Source organism: Cottoperca gobio, chromosome 21 (genome assembly GCF_900634415.1).
Source record: "Cottoperca gobio chromosome 21, fCotGob3.1, whole genome shotgun sequence".
Lineage (NCBI taxonomy): Eukaryota > Metazoa > Chordata > Actinopteri > Perciformes > Bovichtidae > Cottoperca > Cottoperca gobio.
In genome coordinates this window covers 13628886-13648734 of record NC_041375.1, presented here as the reverse complement: position 1 = coordinate 13648734, position 19849 = coordinate 13628886, and the positions used below count along the sequence as shown (strand labels likewise).

General features: G+C 39.0%; 1 protein-coding gene across 1 annotated transcript; it reads left to right on the top strand.

Annotated features, from left to right (window-relative positions):
- The first annotated feature begins 5922 nt into the window (after positions 1–5922).
- ttc21b (tetratricopeptide repeat domain 21B) lies at positions 5923–19668 on the top strand. The gene is given in 30 exon segments (XM_029459619.1): positions 5923–6097; positions 6464–6593; positions 6697–6807; positions 6921–7087; positions 7203–7325; positions 7689–7846; positions 8430–8514; positions 8663–8761; positions 8868–9060; positions 9163–9260; positions 9589–9789; positions 10592–10721; positions 10805–10962; positions 11427–11651; positions 11822–12060; positions 12799–12871; positions 15743–15853; positions 15939–16077; positions 16278–16384; positions 16580–16768; positions 16971–17081; positions 17177–17258; positions 17353–17503; positions 17586–17747; positions 17849–18044; positions 18386–18431; positions 18434–18609; positions 18777–18897; positions 18995–19062; positions 19143–19668. Coding segments are annotated over 30 exon segments (3951 nt in total). The 5' UTR covers positions 5923–6073; the 3' UTR covers positions 19221–19668.
- Positions 19669–19849: the final 181 nt, after the last annotated feature.

The following is a 19849-nucleotide window of genomic DNA, read 5'->3' as shown; positions in this document are numbered from 1 at the left end:
GGTTGTTCCTTCAGGGGTAGTCTTTACAGTGAGCAGCATTGCTTTAAGGCTAGTCTCACTGATAGCGCCACTTGACAAATCGAAGAGACCGCATTGGAGTTGCTGCAGTTAACTAGAAATGTAGACCTGCATGAATTGTTTCTCCATGATTATGCATGCTATAGTGTACTATTGTTATCATGCTCTCTCCCTGTCCATCATGCTTGATGCAAAGTATACAGTCAACGACTTGGCTGTTTTTTTATATGTGAGTTTAGCCTACAGTCCAAACAAATCCGGCCGAGTGTATTGATTACGTTTGATTATCAGTGTCAGAGCAGTAACACTTGGCAGAAATATTTTGCACGTTCAGTTTTGTTAAATCATCAAAATCATTCACATTCTTCATCTCAACCTGCTATGTGGTACCTATGCACCATTTACAATACTGCTAATTATGTATAGATTGTATCACAAACCTGTGCTAAAAACAGAGTTTACAAACCAAGCTTTGCTTTTCAAAGACGGAAATTTAATAAAAAGCCAACGTTGTTTGCACGCAGTAAATGATACCGTTATAAATGACCTCGCTCTACCACAAATCTCTGGCATTTTGCTCCAGGAGGAGATTATCTGTGATATTGTCTATTTTCAGGACAAGAGCATCACGGCACATTTTTTTATTTCTCTAAAACACAGGCTACCTTCATGTGTCTACCTTTTCCCAAATGTGTCTGTTTTCTTACTACTTGTTTTTGATGATGGACCTCAATGTGATAATTATTAAATTATGGAATTTTTGGAACAATTACTGTTTATCACATGTGATATGAAACCAAGTATATTCTCCATGATCTGCTGTAGTCAGCCAGACAGGGATACCTTACGTTTGGCAAGAACTGTGAGGTGAAAAATGTCAATGAAAATTGTTATATGGACGGTCATTTTTTTCCCAGAAGGCAAAGCCCTGTTTTACTAGTGTTGATATATGACTACAAGCTTTAGTCTGATCTTCAACCTTTAACTGCATATTTGTATTTGGAAATGGTGACAGGAAAAATGGTAGTTGACGTTTATGTTTTGTGTACTTTGTAAACTGTTTTTTCACAGTTTACCTCTCAATCTTTATCATGATAAAATATCAGTTGGATGAAAGACGGCTCAGAATATTCTGAATGATTGTCTCAAGGACATGGCATCAAACATCTCATGTTTCCTTCTTCTCTTTACATTTTTTAGTTGCAGTTATGTTATTTTTGTCAGTTCTTCCCATGGCTATGAAAACCACCCTAAACTGTGTCACAACTACATCTGTTGTTCCATGTTATAAAAGTATATTTCCATTCATGTAAGTATATTTTGCATGTTATTAAAACGTTCAGTACTTACACTGTACTTTATGCATAATGTAAGAATGTTTTGATTACATAGAATTTAACATCTCCCATCATTCATATGCATAATGCTTGTAGTGTATAAATAAACTGCATGCAAGACACTGCTATAACCCATTTCACTGAAACGCCCAAAAAATAAAGATTACATTTACCTCAAGTATGCCTAAAAGATCCATTTCTTTAAATATAAAAAACATTCATAAATTGTTTTGTGTATGTAAGGACCTTCATGTAAGTACTGTGTCTTTCTTTGTGAGCTGACTGTGAGAGGGGTAAGAGGTTGATTATACGTCAAATATTCTCCCAGAGTGAGGTTGGGCTTTAATGATGCTGTTTTGTCTTCTTTCTTCAGTAAAATTTACCCTGTTATCATCAGTTTTCTGTTAAAACTGTGTATTCATTTATGTCTGTCCTTCTGTCTCTTTAAGTCTTCTGTTACAGTAATAACGTCTCTGTTTTTATCATGTCATATCATGTATATATATATATATATATATATATATATATATATACACATATATATTTGTATAGATATATACATATATACTGTATATATATATATATGTATACATGTATATATTTTGCTTTAACATGTAGTAAATGTGTGATTGCTTCTCGGTAATTGCGTGCTAATTTGTCCTTTTGCTATGTGCAGGTACATTATATGCCTTGTTTACACAAGTGCTCACATATCTTGACGTTTTCATTTATTTTCTTGCTCAAACACTAAATGTGTGTAATATAAATAATATAATGTGATATGCACACTTACAGTATATTCACATGCAGGAAACCAACTGAACTGGTGTGAAATAATATCTTCCTTTACGGATAGCCTTCTTCTTATATTTCCAAGAACAGAGGTATTCTGCGTTCACATATTCTACGTAAACATGAGTTAGCCTGTCTAGCTTATTCTGACAATTCTAAATGTGAAGTAATAAACATATTTAACGTGTAGATGACAGATGAAGCACATAGATCTACACACATTCAAAAGATACTGCTTAAAACGACCTCTCCCTCCCTGTGCATGAATACAAATGTGTCTGGTCATTTCTGTTTCTCTCACTAAGAGGTTTTTTTTTTCAGAGCTCAGAGCTCACCTGTTAATTTTCTTAACAATAGAATTAACAAACACTTATGCTTACACTATGTTGAGATTTTATATAGCAGCATTTTTAGGAGTCAATGCCCTCTACTTCAACTGCACTTCATCTTTTTTGACTTGTAAACTGAAGTCATTGATATCATGCAGGCAAGGGTTCATAATCATGTTGAATGAAATTGATGAGTAATCATCAGACTGTTGTGATGACTTTCCATTTTTTAATTGATGTAGAGGGCTAACCTCAGAGGCATTAAGCCTCATCTTTTACAGTTAAGAGCTTTATGACTGTTACAATGCTGCAAAACAGCAATCAGCACTAGTGTCCTTTCAGAACCTGTGAACGTTTAAGTTATGAGTGTCTGTTTCACGTGCAAATGAGCTGTCAAACTGTAAATTATTCAACTTATATTGATCTATTGAATCTCTTGGGATATAGAAAGCACCGATGAATGTCTCACTTTAAGCAAATCATCGTGCGTGACATAACAATACATTTTATGCCAAAAACTTTCTTCCAAATATTTTAGTTGCTCCTGGCCAAGAAGGGAGCTTCAGAACTGAAACTGTGTATAGGTTTGTGTTATTTTCATTTCAGTGTGCACTATGTTTTAGCAAACATCTATGCAAGAAGCTTTAATCTGGTTTCTGAGTGTGCTTTGTGGCTCCTGCCGGAAACTATTAGCATCTTAAGTGGGTAGAACATTTTTATTAATTATTAATAACAGTCCAAATATTCATTACATCGCTTTTCCCTATTATGGCTGCTGAATCCTGAGGGCAGTAAACAAGAGGCTGATGGCAAAGTGCTGATTATTCCTGCCATACTGTCTCACAATGATGTGATTATCAGTGTGCGCCACACCCACTCACAGTACTTTATGGCTCACATGTGGTTTTCTTTAGAAGCCAGTCAGAAGAACAGTTGAGCTGTTTCTGAATAAATGTTTGCCAGCAAAACTCAAGGCATTATATCAGAAACAAACAAGCAATTATTAAGGTAATTGTCAAAATATTCTTATTCTGTAAAAAAATAAATAAAGTATTTGCTTGTAATTTCAACTGATGTAAGAGAGCCAATATACTGTGAAATGTAGCCTATGACTGAAACCAGCACACATCTCCACTGATGACAACAGGTGGGGTTACAGTGGGCCTATTTTAATGACCAGTAAATCAAGAGTGATTCTGCAGATTCTCCTTTCCGGTTGCCCAGCAACATGACATCAAGCTCCTTTGTTAGACTGCATTAGGGTGGAAGGTCGGAAGTTGGTCTGCCGTCCCCGCCCCGGCAGTCTCGCAAGCTGGGCAATAATATGTGGACATGTTATATGTGAAACGATTTCTATTTGGCTTGTGATCTCGCCACTGGCATGCAAGAAGGGGAATGGGGAAAAGCGAGTCAAAGAGAAATCTGAGAATGCTGCCATAACAGCTCTGTAATTTAATTTGCTGTAGATGGATGGGAGGAGAATCCCATTATATTAGGTAGTGATGAGTACCCTTCTACCTTCCCTATGTGCTAATAGACAGACACACAGACTCACAAACAGACACTCACACACTCATTTTTTACCTCAACTGCTAAATCCCACACACTCACTGTTTCAAGTGAGCCACTCCCTCAGTAACTCAAACTACACACGCAAACACAAATGCAGCAGTTTACAGGCAACAGCTTGTCAAATACAACAGAGGATTGTACAAATCCTTCCTCCTTTTCTACTTCTGTTTAATGTGGTAGCATATTACAACAATACTGAAAATGTGTAAGAAAATAGAAATCCTTGACAATCAACATAATACCATAATACATGTTTACAATGTTGAATTAGTACATTCATGTATAAGATACATGTCAAGCAAACTATATGGAAATAAATAAAAGAGTTAGTTTGCAAGTGAGCTGCTTGTATTATTGGACATGGCTCTTTGATCAATAATGGTCTGTACAAACCTCAATGGATAGCCATTAGAATGCTATAGCACTATATCCCAGGGGATACATATTCCACTGTCTTTCCTCTAATAGGTTTTCAAATGCATCCTTTGTAAGTGCTACAACACATGCAGTAGCATATTTATTGCTCTTTGCTAAGTACAACACCTTGATTATAATATCTACCATGTAACTACTATTCCTATTATGTAAAATACAATTAATTTAATTTGGATTAGTGAATTCATCTATACAAAATAGTTCATATTAAATAGATAATAAAATGTTTCATTTTATATTTATATAACAATATGGGTTCAAAGCTATGGGTACAGTAGGCCTACACAGACTTTTCCCATTGCTGCACATGAGCTCGATACCAACCTGATTTACTCTTCCATTGATGTGTGCTGCAGAGAGTAATGATTATGTGCCAGAGTTAGTGCTAAATAGTATTTGACAAGGCATGGAAAGGTTTCTCTTGGAACAGTTGCACCCATGCTGTACACTGGCTGCTCCTGTCATGGACTCAACACTGTAGACATCAAGAGTTCATAACTTAACAGTCAATGCATGGTGTTGCATAACACTGGCCTCCAATTACCAATGGCTGGATGCCTTCCACTGCACATGGTAAACTATGTAAAGCTGTGTTCATAGGTGAGACTGTGTGCAAAAACGTTCTTGTTTGGATAGGCTGAACAATAGTTTATATTACAAAATGACAAAAGTGAGATACGATTAGACATTATCTTTAAGTTTTTCCGAAACTGAGGATGGTAAATTGTGTAGGTCTGGCAAACAGAAGACCATGCCAACAACAAGCCTACTCATCACATTAATCCAAACTCGGTGCGTGTGACCCAAGCGCTGCCTGAAATCATTTCCATAATATTCAAAACTTCAAATGCCCTAGAAAATGTTTGCCTTGCTATCTTATACATCATGGCGTATTGTAAAATTCACCAATTAATTCCAACTTCCTTGCTTTATCGACTTCTACATCAGTACTACTATTATTATAATTATTATTTTTATTATTATTATTATTATTATTATTATTATTATTATTATTATTATTATTATTATTGTTATTATTATTATTATTATTATTATTATTATTAGTAGTAGTAGTAGTAGTAGTAGTAGTAGTAGTAGTAGTAGTAGTATCACATTTTATAAAAGGATGACAGCGCCACCTGGAGATATAAAGGCGACACTAGCTAGGATGAGTCCAAGTATCAGGCTTCCTGGGTTTAGTCTCTCAGGCTTATTTCCAGGCTGAGAGACCAACACTGTTTATCAAAAGAATTGCCCAAAAAACTTTTAAATAAAACTCTTAAGGATATAGAAATAATATAAATGATATTTGGGGTTTGGATGTCCTAATCATACTAAAAGAGGCATAATATACAAGCACCCCGCGAGGATGTTGTGCCTGTAAGTTAACACCCAGGGAAAAACACTTTCATGGACATGGCTGTTACTAAGTTACCGGGCAACGCTAAAGGAGTTAGTGCAAGATGGCGAAAATACAGGGAAAACTGCAATCATGTTGTCTTTATGCTTAAAAGTACAATGCAGACAGGTTAAATTGTATTGGTCATTTTCACGTCAGTTACTATTCAAGCACGAAGCGTCTCAGCCAAGATGGAGGATGAAGAGACAACCTTGGTGAGCGAACATATTGTAGCAACCCAAGGCTCCAGATATAAAGCTAACGCTAAACCAGTCCGGACTGTAGCCAAATCATACATAGAAGTAACCTAGTTAGCCACAAACAAGAGGGGACTTTTCGTCAGTCCTTTTAAAACGTCTAAAAGTAACTACTAGCTGTTTGTCGTGGCAAATAATGATTCTTGTTAACGTCAATAACGTAAGTTAACGACATACTGAAGCTAATGAAAGGGTTCATCTTCTTTTCCACTTTGTTCTGTTATGAAAACAACATTGGTTTCTTGCAGTAGGCTCTTTTGCTGCAAGCTATCACCACCTACAACTCCTACAAACGCAGTGCCTCCTTTCTGTTTCCCCCCACAGTCTTTGATCAGGTGCTATTGCTATGACAAGTATTTCAATCACGCTGTAAACGCTGCAGCAGCTGCTCAGAGGAAGTTCAGCAATGATCCCATCTACATTTTCTTCCATGCATATGGTACCCTTATGCAAGGTACGCTTAAAATAATATTAGAATATAACATCATGGGCCATTTCTGGTTAAACTTGTGTCTCTTTGCCATATGTCATACACTTATTTCATTATTTTACTACAGATCAAATTCAAGAAGCCTCAATAGAGTTGGACACAATAAGAGAGAGTCGAGATGTGTCTCTCTGTACATTAATGGCCCTTGTCTATGCTGAGAAAAAAAAGACAAATCCAGGTAAGTCAACATAATCCTTTTTTTTATTTATGTCACAGATGTTTGCCCGGACTATGTTAAAGGACTGGACATACTTGTTGGTAATATTCTAATAAGTGTCTTTGTATTCACAGACAGAGAAGTAATTCAAGAACTTGATGCTAAGGTCAAAGATGATCGTAAAAGTGCATCTCCCAAGAGTCTGTACTATGCTGGGATGTTTCTCTGGCTATTAGGGCGCAATGATAAAGCAAGGGAGTACACAGAGAGAATGATCAAACTCTCCAGTGGCTCTAGAGAGGTGAGATTGGCATTGATGCCCTATGTTTGAGAAATAAATCAGTATTACTTTAACATTTTTATACAATTTGAAGTGTATGTAATACGAGGGGCATTCTCACCTATTTGTTGTTCAGGGGATAATCTTAAAAGCCTGGATAGATGTGACATCTGGTAAAGACACCTACGCCAGAAAGGCTGGAAAGTACTTTGATGAGGGACTTAAAGAGAAAGCAGATGTTTTCGCCCTGATGGGAAAGGTGAGATGGGAATTACAAATCCATATTGAATAGTCTTCTTTAGTCACAGCTGAATATGTTACGATGCTATCATTTGTCATATTTCCTATGTCTCTTATAGTGTTTCTTTGACTTTGTGATTGACTGTGGTTTATTGAATGTGTCCCCTGCCGACCCTGTGGTCGGTGTATTTCAGCTATTCAATTCACCATATGAAATATATTTGAGTTCTTTTGGACAGTACATTATTTGGATTATTCCTCTGTAACTTTGGTAATATTGCTTCAATTGGGGTTCTTGATAGGTTTATTACCTTTTAGACGTCATATGTTCTACTAGCCTCGGTTTATGATACATCCCTAAGTGACATTTCATCTGTCCTAGGCACAATACTATGAATATCGTCAGAACTACTCCGGAGCATTGGAGATGGTTAACCAGGTCATTGTTAGTTTCCCTGCGTTCTCGCCTGCCCTCATCAAGAAGATGAAGCTGTTGCTCAGCCTTCAAGACTGGGAGCAAACCACAGACGCAGCACACAGGTAAAATGATGGTTTGCAATGTTTCTCCCAGATCATGCACAGGTCACGTCTTTTCTTAGTTACTATGTCTCTGGTGAGATCATAAAGCGCAAAAACATCCGTAATCACGGCCAGAGATGTAAGAAGTAACCCAGGTTGCCTTTACGAACGGCTCAGCATTCAAGTGCACATGAAACACTAGCGTAAAGCCTCAAAGCAGCGCATACTGATTAAGCTATTGTTTGTGCTCGCACCTCTGGACCCTGGCCAGTGTCAGACAGCATAGAAGGAACTTTGAGCCAAAGTGCAGAAGTCTAACACAATTCCTAAAGATTTGCTGCTGCAGGTTTGCTGAACAGGAAGAAGAGTGATTTCTCAAGTTACACCAAGCTTAGAGCCGCTGTGGTGCCCTCACTGTGAAGTTGTAAAGTGGGACTGGTGCAGGCAGCATATAGTACAGCCTTTCACAGTTCCTTTTTAGTTTTAATGTGTTCACGTCTGGGAGCTAAATAGACTACTGCAGAAGTATCATATATTCTATTACTTTTAATCAAATAAATCTAGGAAATGGACTTCATTCACAGCACCTTGTGTCATATTTCAGGCTTTTACAGAAGGATGCAAATAATCTGGAGGCACAACGGATGCTAGCTCTACACTCTTTATGTAGAGATGGAGATATTACTGAGGTAAAGTGTCACATGTTCATACTAAGATCTGGATGGGATGCAAATCAGCAGGACATAAAATAACATTTTAAACACTGGCACGTGTGATGGAGCTGTGGCACAGTGCTGGTCAATTTACGGAAACAATTTTTTACATCTTCCTTGGCAGTCGGTAAAGCTGCTTTCAAACCTCATCAGCAGCTTGGAGATTCTGGAACCACACAACCCAGAGCTTCTCTACAGGATGTCTCTAGCCTTCACCCGTGTTGTGAGACATTTTTCCGTATTCTTTCTAAATTCTTAATGCTACAGTTTTGGTTCTCATTAATAGTGAGTTGTTTGTTTCGACATTTACAGTTTTCTTTTTGTCATAGTGTGGCCGAAATGAGAAATTGATTGAGCAAACATTCAGGATGGTGGAACGGGCCTTCTCTGTGGCATCGGGGGACTCCGATTTAGCCACAGAGTTGGGCTACCAGATGGTGCTTCAGGGCAAAATCAAGGAGGCTATGAAGTGGTACAAGACGGCCATGACTTTGGATGAGACGAGTGTTTCTGCTTTGACTGGTAATGTGTAACGGTTATTGATCTGTTGTCTTCGTGACATTCGGGGGCCATACTTAAAAAAACAAATATTTCTGAAGATATAACTTTATTTTTGCTACGCAGGTATAATTCGTTGCCAGCTGATAGACGGCCACCTTGAAGACGCAGAACAACAGTTGGAATTTCTGACAGAGATTCAACAATCTATTGGAAAATCAGGGGTACGGTCTTTTTTATAAATGCTGACAAATGTCTTTCACACTAGTAAGAGTGTCATAGAGAAAGAGGCTTCTTGTGGTTTAGAATAATGTATTATTCTTTATAAACTGTTTGAATATTAATTAGCAAGAGCACCTACCAGGAGAGACAGCAGCTGCTGCATTAGTTCTGCAGTGTTTACCTCTTTTAGTTATTCTTTCTGGGGGAGTTTCTGTTTTTATGCTTGCGTTTTTGGATCCATATGGATATGTCTGCTACTTTCATCTTTTCTTGTATCCAACGATCTTCGCATTTCTCCTTCTATAAGTATTTGTTTTTGTCCGCCCTCAGGAGCTACTCTACCTACGTGCTGTCCTGGCAGGGAAAAAACGCCGCCCCCAGGAAGAGGTTACCAATCTGTTGAACGATGCAGTGGACACACACTTCTCCACTCTGCAGGGTCTGCCTCTGGGAGTGGAGTACTTTGAGAAGCTGAACCCCGACTTCCTGTTGGAGATTGTCAAAGAGTATCTTGCGCTGTGTCCCCCTAAGGTACGACTGGGAGACTCATCAATGACACGGTGTCCGTTGGTCCTTAAAATGTCGATGTAAATTCTGAGACCTGAATTTGGGCAGTACTGAGAACGCCTCAGTCAGTTATGTATTTATTTTGCCACTGATGATTGTGTTTTTATTTCACACATTTGGGGATGGTATACAATGGCGTTTTGGGGCCATTGTAGGCCAAACAAATAAAATAAAATGACATAGCCCGTGGAGGGGGGGTTAATATTTTGAGAAAAATCTCAGAATTTCAGAGAAAAAAACTCAAATATTCTCTAAAATAATAAATAAATTCATTAATTTGAGAGAAAAACTCTCAAATCTGAAACTCTCTGAGGTTAAAGTCACAAAATTCACAAATGCCGCATGCACACGAGTAAGGACGTGCAACAGTATGGAACAAACATGGCGGTATCATCCAAATCAGTAGGTTGTTTTCTTCTGAATAGGCCCAATTCATTCACGGCGATGTCTCTTCAAAGTCCGGATGCTCTCGATAAGATGGTGATTCTGGGCTGAAAACACAAGTATTTCCTTATTGCTTAATGCGATTGCGAAGTATAATTTGAGTAGGGCATCCACTGCAGGCATAATATTCAGCAAGTGGTGCTGTCTTTGATGTGATGAGGTTGATCCAATCTTGCAAAGTGAAGCGATGCGGTTCCTTTTATATATCTACAATGGCCTTTATACGCCGTCGTAATACTATGATAGGAATATGCATCCTGTTGTATTGAGACTCATCATAAGAAAATAAAGAATAAAAAAAATAAAACCTTTCTTGCTTCAGCCTCCAATCCAGGGCCAGCCTCCAGTTCCTCAGCTCCAGCACTGTGCCACATTGTTGGATACTGTGGTCAAGATTGTGCCAGGTCTCCCTCAAGGGGTCTTCCTGCTAGCCAAAGTCAGATATCAGTCTGGTGAGCACTGCATTTAAAATATATTTTTGGTTTAATTTCTTTCTACAAATGCTATTTTAAACACCACTGCTTCCTTGATTCAGGTGACGTTGACGCTGCTCAGAGCAGTCTAGAACACTGTCTGGACCAGTGTCCTTCTCATGCAGATGCTCATCTGCTAATGGCACAGATTCATCTGCTGCAGGGCAACTTCTCCTTGTGTTCCCAGTCTCTTGAGCTCTGCCTCAGCCATAACTTTGAGGTAAGATCACCATCAACATGGAAAGTATTATTAGCTGCTAAATGTCTAAGAGAAAGTGTGTGTTCAGGCTCTTATTTGTCAAATAAAAATGGCAAAATGTGCAAATATATTGTAGCTCTGTCGCCTTTTTATCTGTAACATTAACTGTAACACAGAGAGAAACATTGAAGATATTGACAGCAGTGACAAGATAACAGTGTGTATTGTTAAATGCCAACCGTTCAGAAATGTTTACTTGCTCTGGTTTGGGCTCATTACAAGCATCAGTGGCTTGAGCGTACATGTTAATACAGAAACAATGTCTTCTGTGAGAGTTCAGCTGGGTTGTGATGATTCAAATTAATTCTGTGGCGAATGTTATATCTTGCTACAATCAGGAACTCAACCACAGAACTATTACACCACGTGATATTGGTTTACTGCGAGGATCGCGTGTATAAGTCGGGACTTCTTGTCCATTCCAGATTCGCGAACATCCGTTGTACCACCTGATCAAGGCTCAGGCTAAGAAGAAAATGGGTGAGCTGACGGAGGCTATTCAGACACTGCAGATGGCCATGAGTCTCCCAGGTGTTCGCAGAGCTGGATCCTCGTCCAAGTCCAAGAACAAGAAGATTGAACTGAGTCCTGCTGACTGTCTCTCCGTCTTCTTGGAGTTAGCTGAGGCCCTGTGGCTCAACGGAGAACAGGTAACATTTTGAGTTTTGATGTATGAACTCTTGTACATGATCCTGTTTTCAAGTGTAGAAGTGAAGCAGTGTACTCTGCTGTGAGTATTTGTTAAGGTGTTCATCCCAGTAGTGTTCTTAGATTTCCACAAAAAAATAAATACACTTATGAATGGATTTGTATATATCAGCATGAAGCAGCAAAGGTGATGCAAGATGCCATCAACGAGTTCTCGGGAACCCCGGAGGAGCTACGTGTCACTATTGCCAATGCGGACCTGGCCCTGCTGCGTGGTGACACCGAGCTGGCACTGACCATGCTCAGAAACATTACCCCTGAGCAGCCCTACTACATCCAAGCCAAGGAGAAAATGGCAGACATATATCTGAACCACAGAAAAGAGAAACGTCTGTATGCGAGCTGTTACAGGTGAGCAGTAATGTCAGACCCAAATGAGCAGCTGAAATATTGATGTAAGAGAGCAGCTGAACATGTGAGCGACTTTACTCCATCTGAAGCCTAATGCATTGAATAAATGTTTGTCTGAACAGGAATGGATGAAACTTAATTAAATAACGTCACCGTCTTAAACTAATGACCTAAGTAATCTAATCCTCTTATGCTACATAATTGACAGACAGTGTTATTGGTATGTCAATAGTCATATAGTGTCAGAACCTTTTTGTGTGAAATTATTAATAAATATATATTTTATATTTGGTTCAGTTTCACTTTCAAATGTGACATAGGCCATTAGTATAAGAAGGTGCACTTTTCATCCAGCTGTGTCTTTTTAGTAGGGTTTTAGAAGACCACATGAAATATGCACAGTTGCCTTCGATCTTCTGCTGTTCTCTGATTGGCTACTTGGATCAACAGTGGAGACGTAGTAAAGCATGACTGAACCTCAGATTAGCAGAGACATACTGTGTGTCTACATCAGTCGTTCCCAAAGTGGGGGGCGTGCCCCCTAGTGGGGGCGCAGAGCTATTGCAGGGGCTTGAGCCCTGCTAGCATAACATGGACAAGTTTGTGACAGGGCTCCCAGGGGGGCTCGAATATGGTCTTATCTACAAAAGGGGGGCTCTGCATGAAAAGTTTTGGAACCACTGGTCTACATAATGAAGTCCGCCATATGTGATGTAATATCTCTTCTCTTTTCTCCAGAGAAATAGTGGAGAAGCTGCCCAGCCCTCACACATACCTCTTACTAGGTGACGCCTACATGAACATTCAGGAAGTAAGTGATGTGATTCATCGGTGTCTTTTATAAGATCTTTTTTTATTCCATAACAGCTGATGTGTTTGGATATTGGCTTACTTCGAATAGGTTTAAAGGGGCGACGTGCTTTAATTAAGCACATTCCTTTTGATGTGTTGTCTAATTCCAGTTATATTTGGGTCTTTTATACCTTTTCCAAAAAGTCAAAGGTGTTATGAAAAGCTGTCCTTCATAGAGAGATCTTAAATAGAAGTGTTAAACAAATGTGAAGCCTCCGTGTAGTGTAATCACTACCGTTCTGAGTTTCATTATGCTTCTACATTCCTGTTCTTAAAATTCATGTAAAGGAGCCTCGCAGTTTCTTTGGCCTGTTCCCCTCTGCTGAGCTGTTTTGGAGCTGTAATGAAGTTCAGCACCAAGGTCTTACCTTGGATGATTACTTTCTGAAAGGAACACCGTATGTCCCTCTTCCAATCCTCGCCCGGCAGTTTAAAGCAGTATAATGAAATAGTGAATAGTTTAGGGCAGGGGTGTCAAACATGTGGCCCGCGGGATGACTTTGAAAATGAGTTGTTTTGATCATAAAGTAAAAGCCTTTGTAGATACACTGTGATCTGTAAGTTGTAACACACATGTGTAAATGATAAATTAATACTATTGTTGAAATTGCACCTTTTTTTCTTAAGAAATTTCAGGTTGTTCATAATGTTTTGTAAAAAGATTAAGTTTGAACATTTTCAGAAGGTACTTTTACTTTTTTGCACCAAAAACGAAGGGAAACATTTGGAGTTGTCGTTATTTATAGGTTATTATGTTCTGATTTTACTGGTCCGGCCCACTTGAGATCAAATTGTGCTGCATGTGGCCCCTGAACTAAAATGAGTTTGACACCCCTGGTTTAGGGGATGCTTTTCTGTAAAATATAGAAAACGTACCTCCACAATGCTACTGAACATATTAACCCATTTAAGACAGGCCAGGAATTGACCACATATCTGATGGAGTGAGCTATCAAACTCGAGAGGTTATGTCATGAAACATTATCTATAACTCACTAAACACTGTTTACACACAGAGTGTCCCCATCTTTTATAATCAGTTTCATTTCGGAGACGCAAGTTGTCGGCACCCTCAAATCTTCCGTCGCTCTTGGCAGCGCTAAAATACATTTATCTCAATCATTTGTGAGTTTAATACCCGGAAAATTGCACACTTGTTTTCAAGTTGTCATCTCAAATATTAGAGAAGAAGTTAAATGTCCTGTAAAATAACGTGTTGAGAGGAAAGAGGGGGAGCAAACTATTAAAGATCCTGAAACGGCAAGCTGCTAAGTTATGTTTACAGCTATGTTTAGGACTTGGTAAGAATAAGTATTTTAAAATGACTCACTGCACGGCAGTTCACAAGGGATCATTAACAGCACACCACCAGCTTATTACTAGGTCAGAGGGAACTACAGCGGATTGTGACACGATTTAATATACTGTAGGCTGTATAAAGGAGGAAACAGGATTAATGGTTCTTCAACAATACTGGAGAAATAATTCTCATTCATACACAACCCAGAATGTTAGGGAAGAATACATTTAGCTTATTTTCTTAAATTATTATATAATTGTCTCATCTGTATATTTGTAATAAACAAACAAAAGAAAGTTGTTCAATAATGGTTTACAATGGAAACGGAGACATGGTACCTAAGTGACTAGAGTTGGTTTTAGATTAAGCAGGAAGTCAAAGAGGAGGCGGTTATGTCACCTCATGATTTTATGGGAGGCGAGACTGCCGTCCGACGGAGGGACATGTTGACACATACTCTGGTTGTGATGATAGGTAAGGTGGCATCATTCAAGGCTAAAATAGATCTTCCCAACTCGACAATCAGAAATCGTATGTTTATCCAACATTCCCAACAATCCTAGCCTTAACCCTTGTGTTGTCTTAGGGTCAAAAATGACCCGCCGTGATGTTTAGGAGCAGAGAAAAAACTCTAAACGACCTTGAAATGTGATTACTTTTCCTAAAATGAGCCCAAAAATTGTTTTCGTTTATAACTTCATGGAAGCTTTACAATCACAGACCCGGCAGTTAAAATTACAGTCACAGTCAGTTATACACACACACACACACACACACACACACACACACACACACGCACACACACACACACACACACACACACACACACACACACACACACACAAGCAAAAAGATTATTCCTGCCACTGATTGATCTCAGAAAAGGAACAACTTATTCATGTCAAGGGTGTGGCCAAGGGTGTTGTTTTTCTGAGATCAATCTAAGCTTTTAAATTCTTAAACAACTATTTTGCAGTTAAATTGTTATTTTACAGTATATAAGAATTTCACTTCTGTTGTTTCTGTTTGATTGCAACATGTTGTATGTATGCTACATAAGTACTATCTAAAGCTAGAAAATGAAATGACAATAATATTCCTCTACTTTAGTAAAGAAAACCATGATAACAAGTGTGCTGTTAAAGAAAAACTAAATTTTAACAGTGGTGTCCACTATTAAAATGTAGTCTTTTTGCAATGTGAAAAGGGGAAAACTAAGACATTCATAAAGTGTGTGGTTAATTACAGGTTGTTTCTTAATGCAAAATAGATTTTGCGTTGAAAATTCAATGAAGCTGCTTTATATAAGAGGTTTAGTGGAGGCGGGTCATTTCTGACCCTTAGGACGAGGGGAGTATACAGAACGTGAAGGCAGCACAAGGGTTAAGGTGTTTAACGCATGTTTGCAACACTTTGTAAATAATGAAATGTATTAAGCTTAATGATATATATAATAATATAATATTTACAAAAACTTCAAACCAACAACACGACGCGACACTACTTACTCTGCGTTTTGTTTATCCTCAGCCGGAGAAAGCCATTGAGGTTTATGAGCAGGCTCTGTTGAAAAACCCTAAAGCTGGTGCTTTAGCCAGCAAGATTGGAAAAGCCCTGGTCAAGACTCATAACTACGTCAAGGTTTGTGTCGTACACTCATTCAAACATAAACATGATTCCCTCACAGGAAGACAATCTGTGTTGACACAAGGCTGCTGTTGCACAGGCAATAAATTACTACGAAGCAGGCCTGAAGACGGAGCAGCAGAACTTGCTGCGCTACGACCTGGCCGAGCTGCTGATGAAGATGAAGCAATACCAGCGCTGTGAGAGGGTCCTGCTTGAAGCTCTGGTCCATGAGTCAGGTACTGAAGACGTCACAGTATTTCACACACGGCACACTCCTGACGTCAAGTGCAACACAAGAGCATCTAGTGATGACGAGTATAAACAACTTGATGTAAATATGGAGAGACAATATAAGCAAATATTGTTTATGGAAATGCTAATAAACGGGTTTATATTTGTAAACTAACTTCACTTTTTTTCTCCGGGACCTCCCCAGTGAATGAACTGCAGGCGCTCTCGGATAACTGCCGTTATCTGGTCCTGTTGGCAAAGATCCAAAACAAAGTTGACAAAAATGAGGAAGCTCTACTTTCACTACAAAGAGTAAGCGGTGGCAGCTATGTCTGCTCTCTGAGATTGTGTCCTCTTTTCACATTTTGTATCAAATGTTCTGCGTGATTATTTCCAATTAGAACTTGCTGGTCCGTCTAAAAAGACATACATTGAGTTAACATGATTTAGGATGATGTTTATTGCTGTTTTCAAAACAAACACGGTTGTCCTTTTTGCTGAGTATAGGCCCGGGATGTGCAGGCCAAGGTGCTGAAGCGGGTGCAGTTGGAGCAACCTGACGCCGTCCCCATGCAGAAGCAGCTTGCTGCCGAGATCTGCGCTGAGATCGCTAAACACTACACAAGTCAGAGGGGCTATGAGAGAGCAGTCAAATTCTACAAAGAAGCTCTTGTGTATTGTGAGACCGATCGCAAGGTCAGTGCAGCCGAATCAAAAACGTCCTGTGTACTCACTGCAGCTGTGGTTTACAAGCACGGGTATCTTTTAGAGTCTGGAGCTTGTGTTTGTGAAATTTTGTGATCTTAGTTGATAGTTTGATTCTGATTTATTTAGCCTACATTATTCTACCAAAGAATGTTGTCAAATGACTTCAAATGAATGCGCTCCTTGTTTCTAGGTGATGCTGGAGCTGGCACGGCTGTACCTTACTCTGGATGATGTTGATGCGTGCCTGGAGCAATGCAGCATCATTCTGAAGAATGACCAGTTGAACGAAGATGCAACTCTGGTTTGTTCTGTCTGTCCTTCGCCACAGTTTTGATCATGACCGTGTTTGTTGGAACTAGTTCACAGAAGTTATTTCTCACATGTGCTTGTCCTTAGATGATGGCTGACATTATGTTTAGGAAGCAAGATTATGAACAGGCAGTTTTCCGCTTTCAACAACTCCTGGAGCGCAAACCAGGTGCAATAGAGCCACGTATTCAAAACATTTGCAGTGAATGTAAATGTGACTTTTCTGAATGGAAAGCATAATAACTTGCACCTGTTGCTTTCAGACAACTACCCAACACTGTCACGTCTCATTGAGTTGTTGAGGAGGGCCGGGAAGTTGGAAGAAGTTTCCAGATTTCTTGATATGGCAGAAAAACATTCTTCCAGGACTAAGTTTGACCCTGGGTTCAATTACTGCAAAGGACTTTATCTTTGGTAAGCTTAGAGGAGTGTTTCCTTGGAATATATGGCGACATCTGTTTTAAGATTAGTGACTAAACTTGTGCTTGCTGCTCAGGTTCACAGGAGAACCTAATGAAGCTCTGTGGCACTTCAACAAAGCACGGAAAGACAATGATTGGGGTCAAAATGCTGTGTATAACATGATTGAAATCTACCTAAACCCTGACAATGACACCATGGGAGGAGAAGTATTTGAAAATTTAGATGGTGAAGTTGGGTAAGTGGCAGTAGGAGCATACTCGAGACTTAATACAGTATATATTCTTTAGTTTGAAACCCACAGACTTACATCTAATGCTCACCTTTGTCCCTCACCAGGAACTCCACAGAGAAGCAGGAGTCGGAGCAGCTTTCTGTGAGAACAGCCGAGAAGCTGCTGAAGGAGTTAAAGCCTCAGACGCCAGGAGGACACATGCAGCTCCGCATCCTGGAGAACTACTGCTTTCTGGCCACTAAACAGAAGGCCAATGTAGAGAAAGCCCTCAATGTTTTCACAGAGATTGCAAACAATGAGGTAAGTAAGCCCCAGACTGTGCGCACGAGTTACATCACTCTCTCTTGTGTAAATATACGCACACCAGGAGCTGTGCATTAATTCCCTCTTAATGTCAGTCATTCCTTTAGGTTGTTAACTGCACATTACACTGTATCAGGCGGATGGACTTTTAATGGAGTACATACAGTATGTGTCATTGCTTGTTGTAGTTTAGTGAATTTGATTTGTTAAAAAGACATTTAACTTTACGTACTGAAGTGAAGTCACCATGGTTTTGGTGTAAACAAATGAAAGGGGGGTGGGGGGGGATGTGTTGTCAGGTTCATCCTGTCTAACCAGGATTCTCTGGTTGAATTCAGAAAGACCACGTGCCGGCACTGTTGGCCATGGCGACAGCTTATATGATGCTAAGCAGACTCCAAGAGCCAGGAACCAGCTTAAACGCATAGCTAAGATGAACTGGAGCATTGTTGACGCTGATGAGTTTGAGAAGAGCTGGCTGCTCTTGGCAGACATCTACATCCATTCGGGGAAGTATGACATGGCTGCGGACCTCCTAAAGAGATGTCATAATCATAATAAGGTCTGTCTAAAATTCCTGCCACTACTTGAATATTATGTGGTTTACAGGCAGTCCAATTCACACACAACCTCTTCCCCTTATTTTGGAGAATTATCCTACTTTGTAATAATGCCGAGGCTCTCTTTTATGTAAATTTCTTTGTGATAATAATTGCATTTTTTCCACAGTCATGCTGTAAAGCTTATGAATATTTGGGCTACATAATGGAAAAAGAGCAGGCGTTCCGTGATGCAGCACTCAACTATGAACTGGCTTGGAAATATGGAAATCGGACTAACCCAACTATTGGTTTGTGCACCAAAATCACGTGTCCAGTTCTAATTTAGAGGGAAAAAGGGATTAAAATAATTATATTTCTAACATGTAATGTCTGTTTTCATTTCAGGTTACAAGCTTGCTTTCAACTACCTAAAAGCAAAGAGGCATGTTGATGCCATAGATGTGTGTCACAAGGTGAGACAGCTGTGGTTGTTTACAGTTTGAGAGATTAGATCTGTTTTTATACTGTGAATAATCTTTGTTTCCGTCCACAGGTTCTGGCTGCTCATCCAACTTATCCAAGAATGAGAAAGGACATCCTGGACAAAGCTCGTGCTGCCCTGAGATCCTAGTGTTAAAACACATGTGAGAGAGAGAGAGTGATTAAAAACCACTGTTTCTGTAATAATATGTTTTGACTGAATCCATCCATTCAAGTTAAAATAATGTGCAGTTATTTCTATAAATGTATTTGTGGGAAAACCTGCTAAAACAAATTGCTATGTAAATCTGACACATGAATAGTTGGTTGCTGGCAATTCTGAGAGAAAACACAGTGCAGAGGGGTTTAAGCTGAAACATTCTCTCTCCTCACATATTTTGGAGCATAAAAACAACATTCAAGCTTTGTTTTTGAAAAATGTATTGTTAGACAACCTATTTGTATTGTTTCTTCAGAGCTACATATTCATATTGTTCGAAATGTTTCTAACAATCAATATTGAACTGTTTTTATTCTGTGATGAATATCGTCAGGACGTGTGGATATTTGTTTAAAAATAAAATTATTTAGATACATGATGTTGGCTTCTTTTGTCTCTTTTCTATTTAAGATCTAACTGAAGCGTTAATAAGTGCATGTACCCTCCTGATTAAGATTCTAAATAGACAATTTACATTATCAAACAATTGCCACATAGACAAACATTCACAAGCGTAACTGGAAAAAAGTAGGACACACAGTGTACATTTTAATGGACAT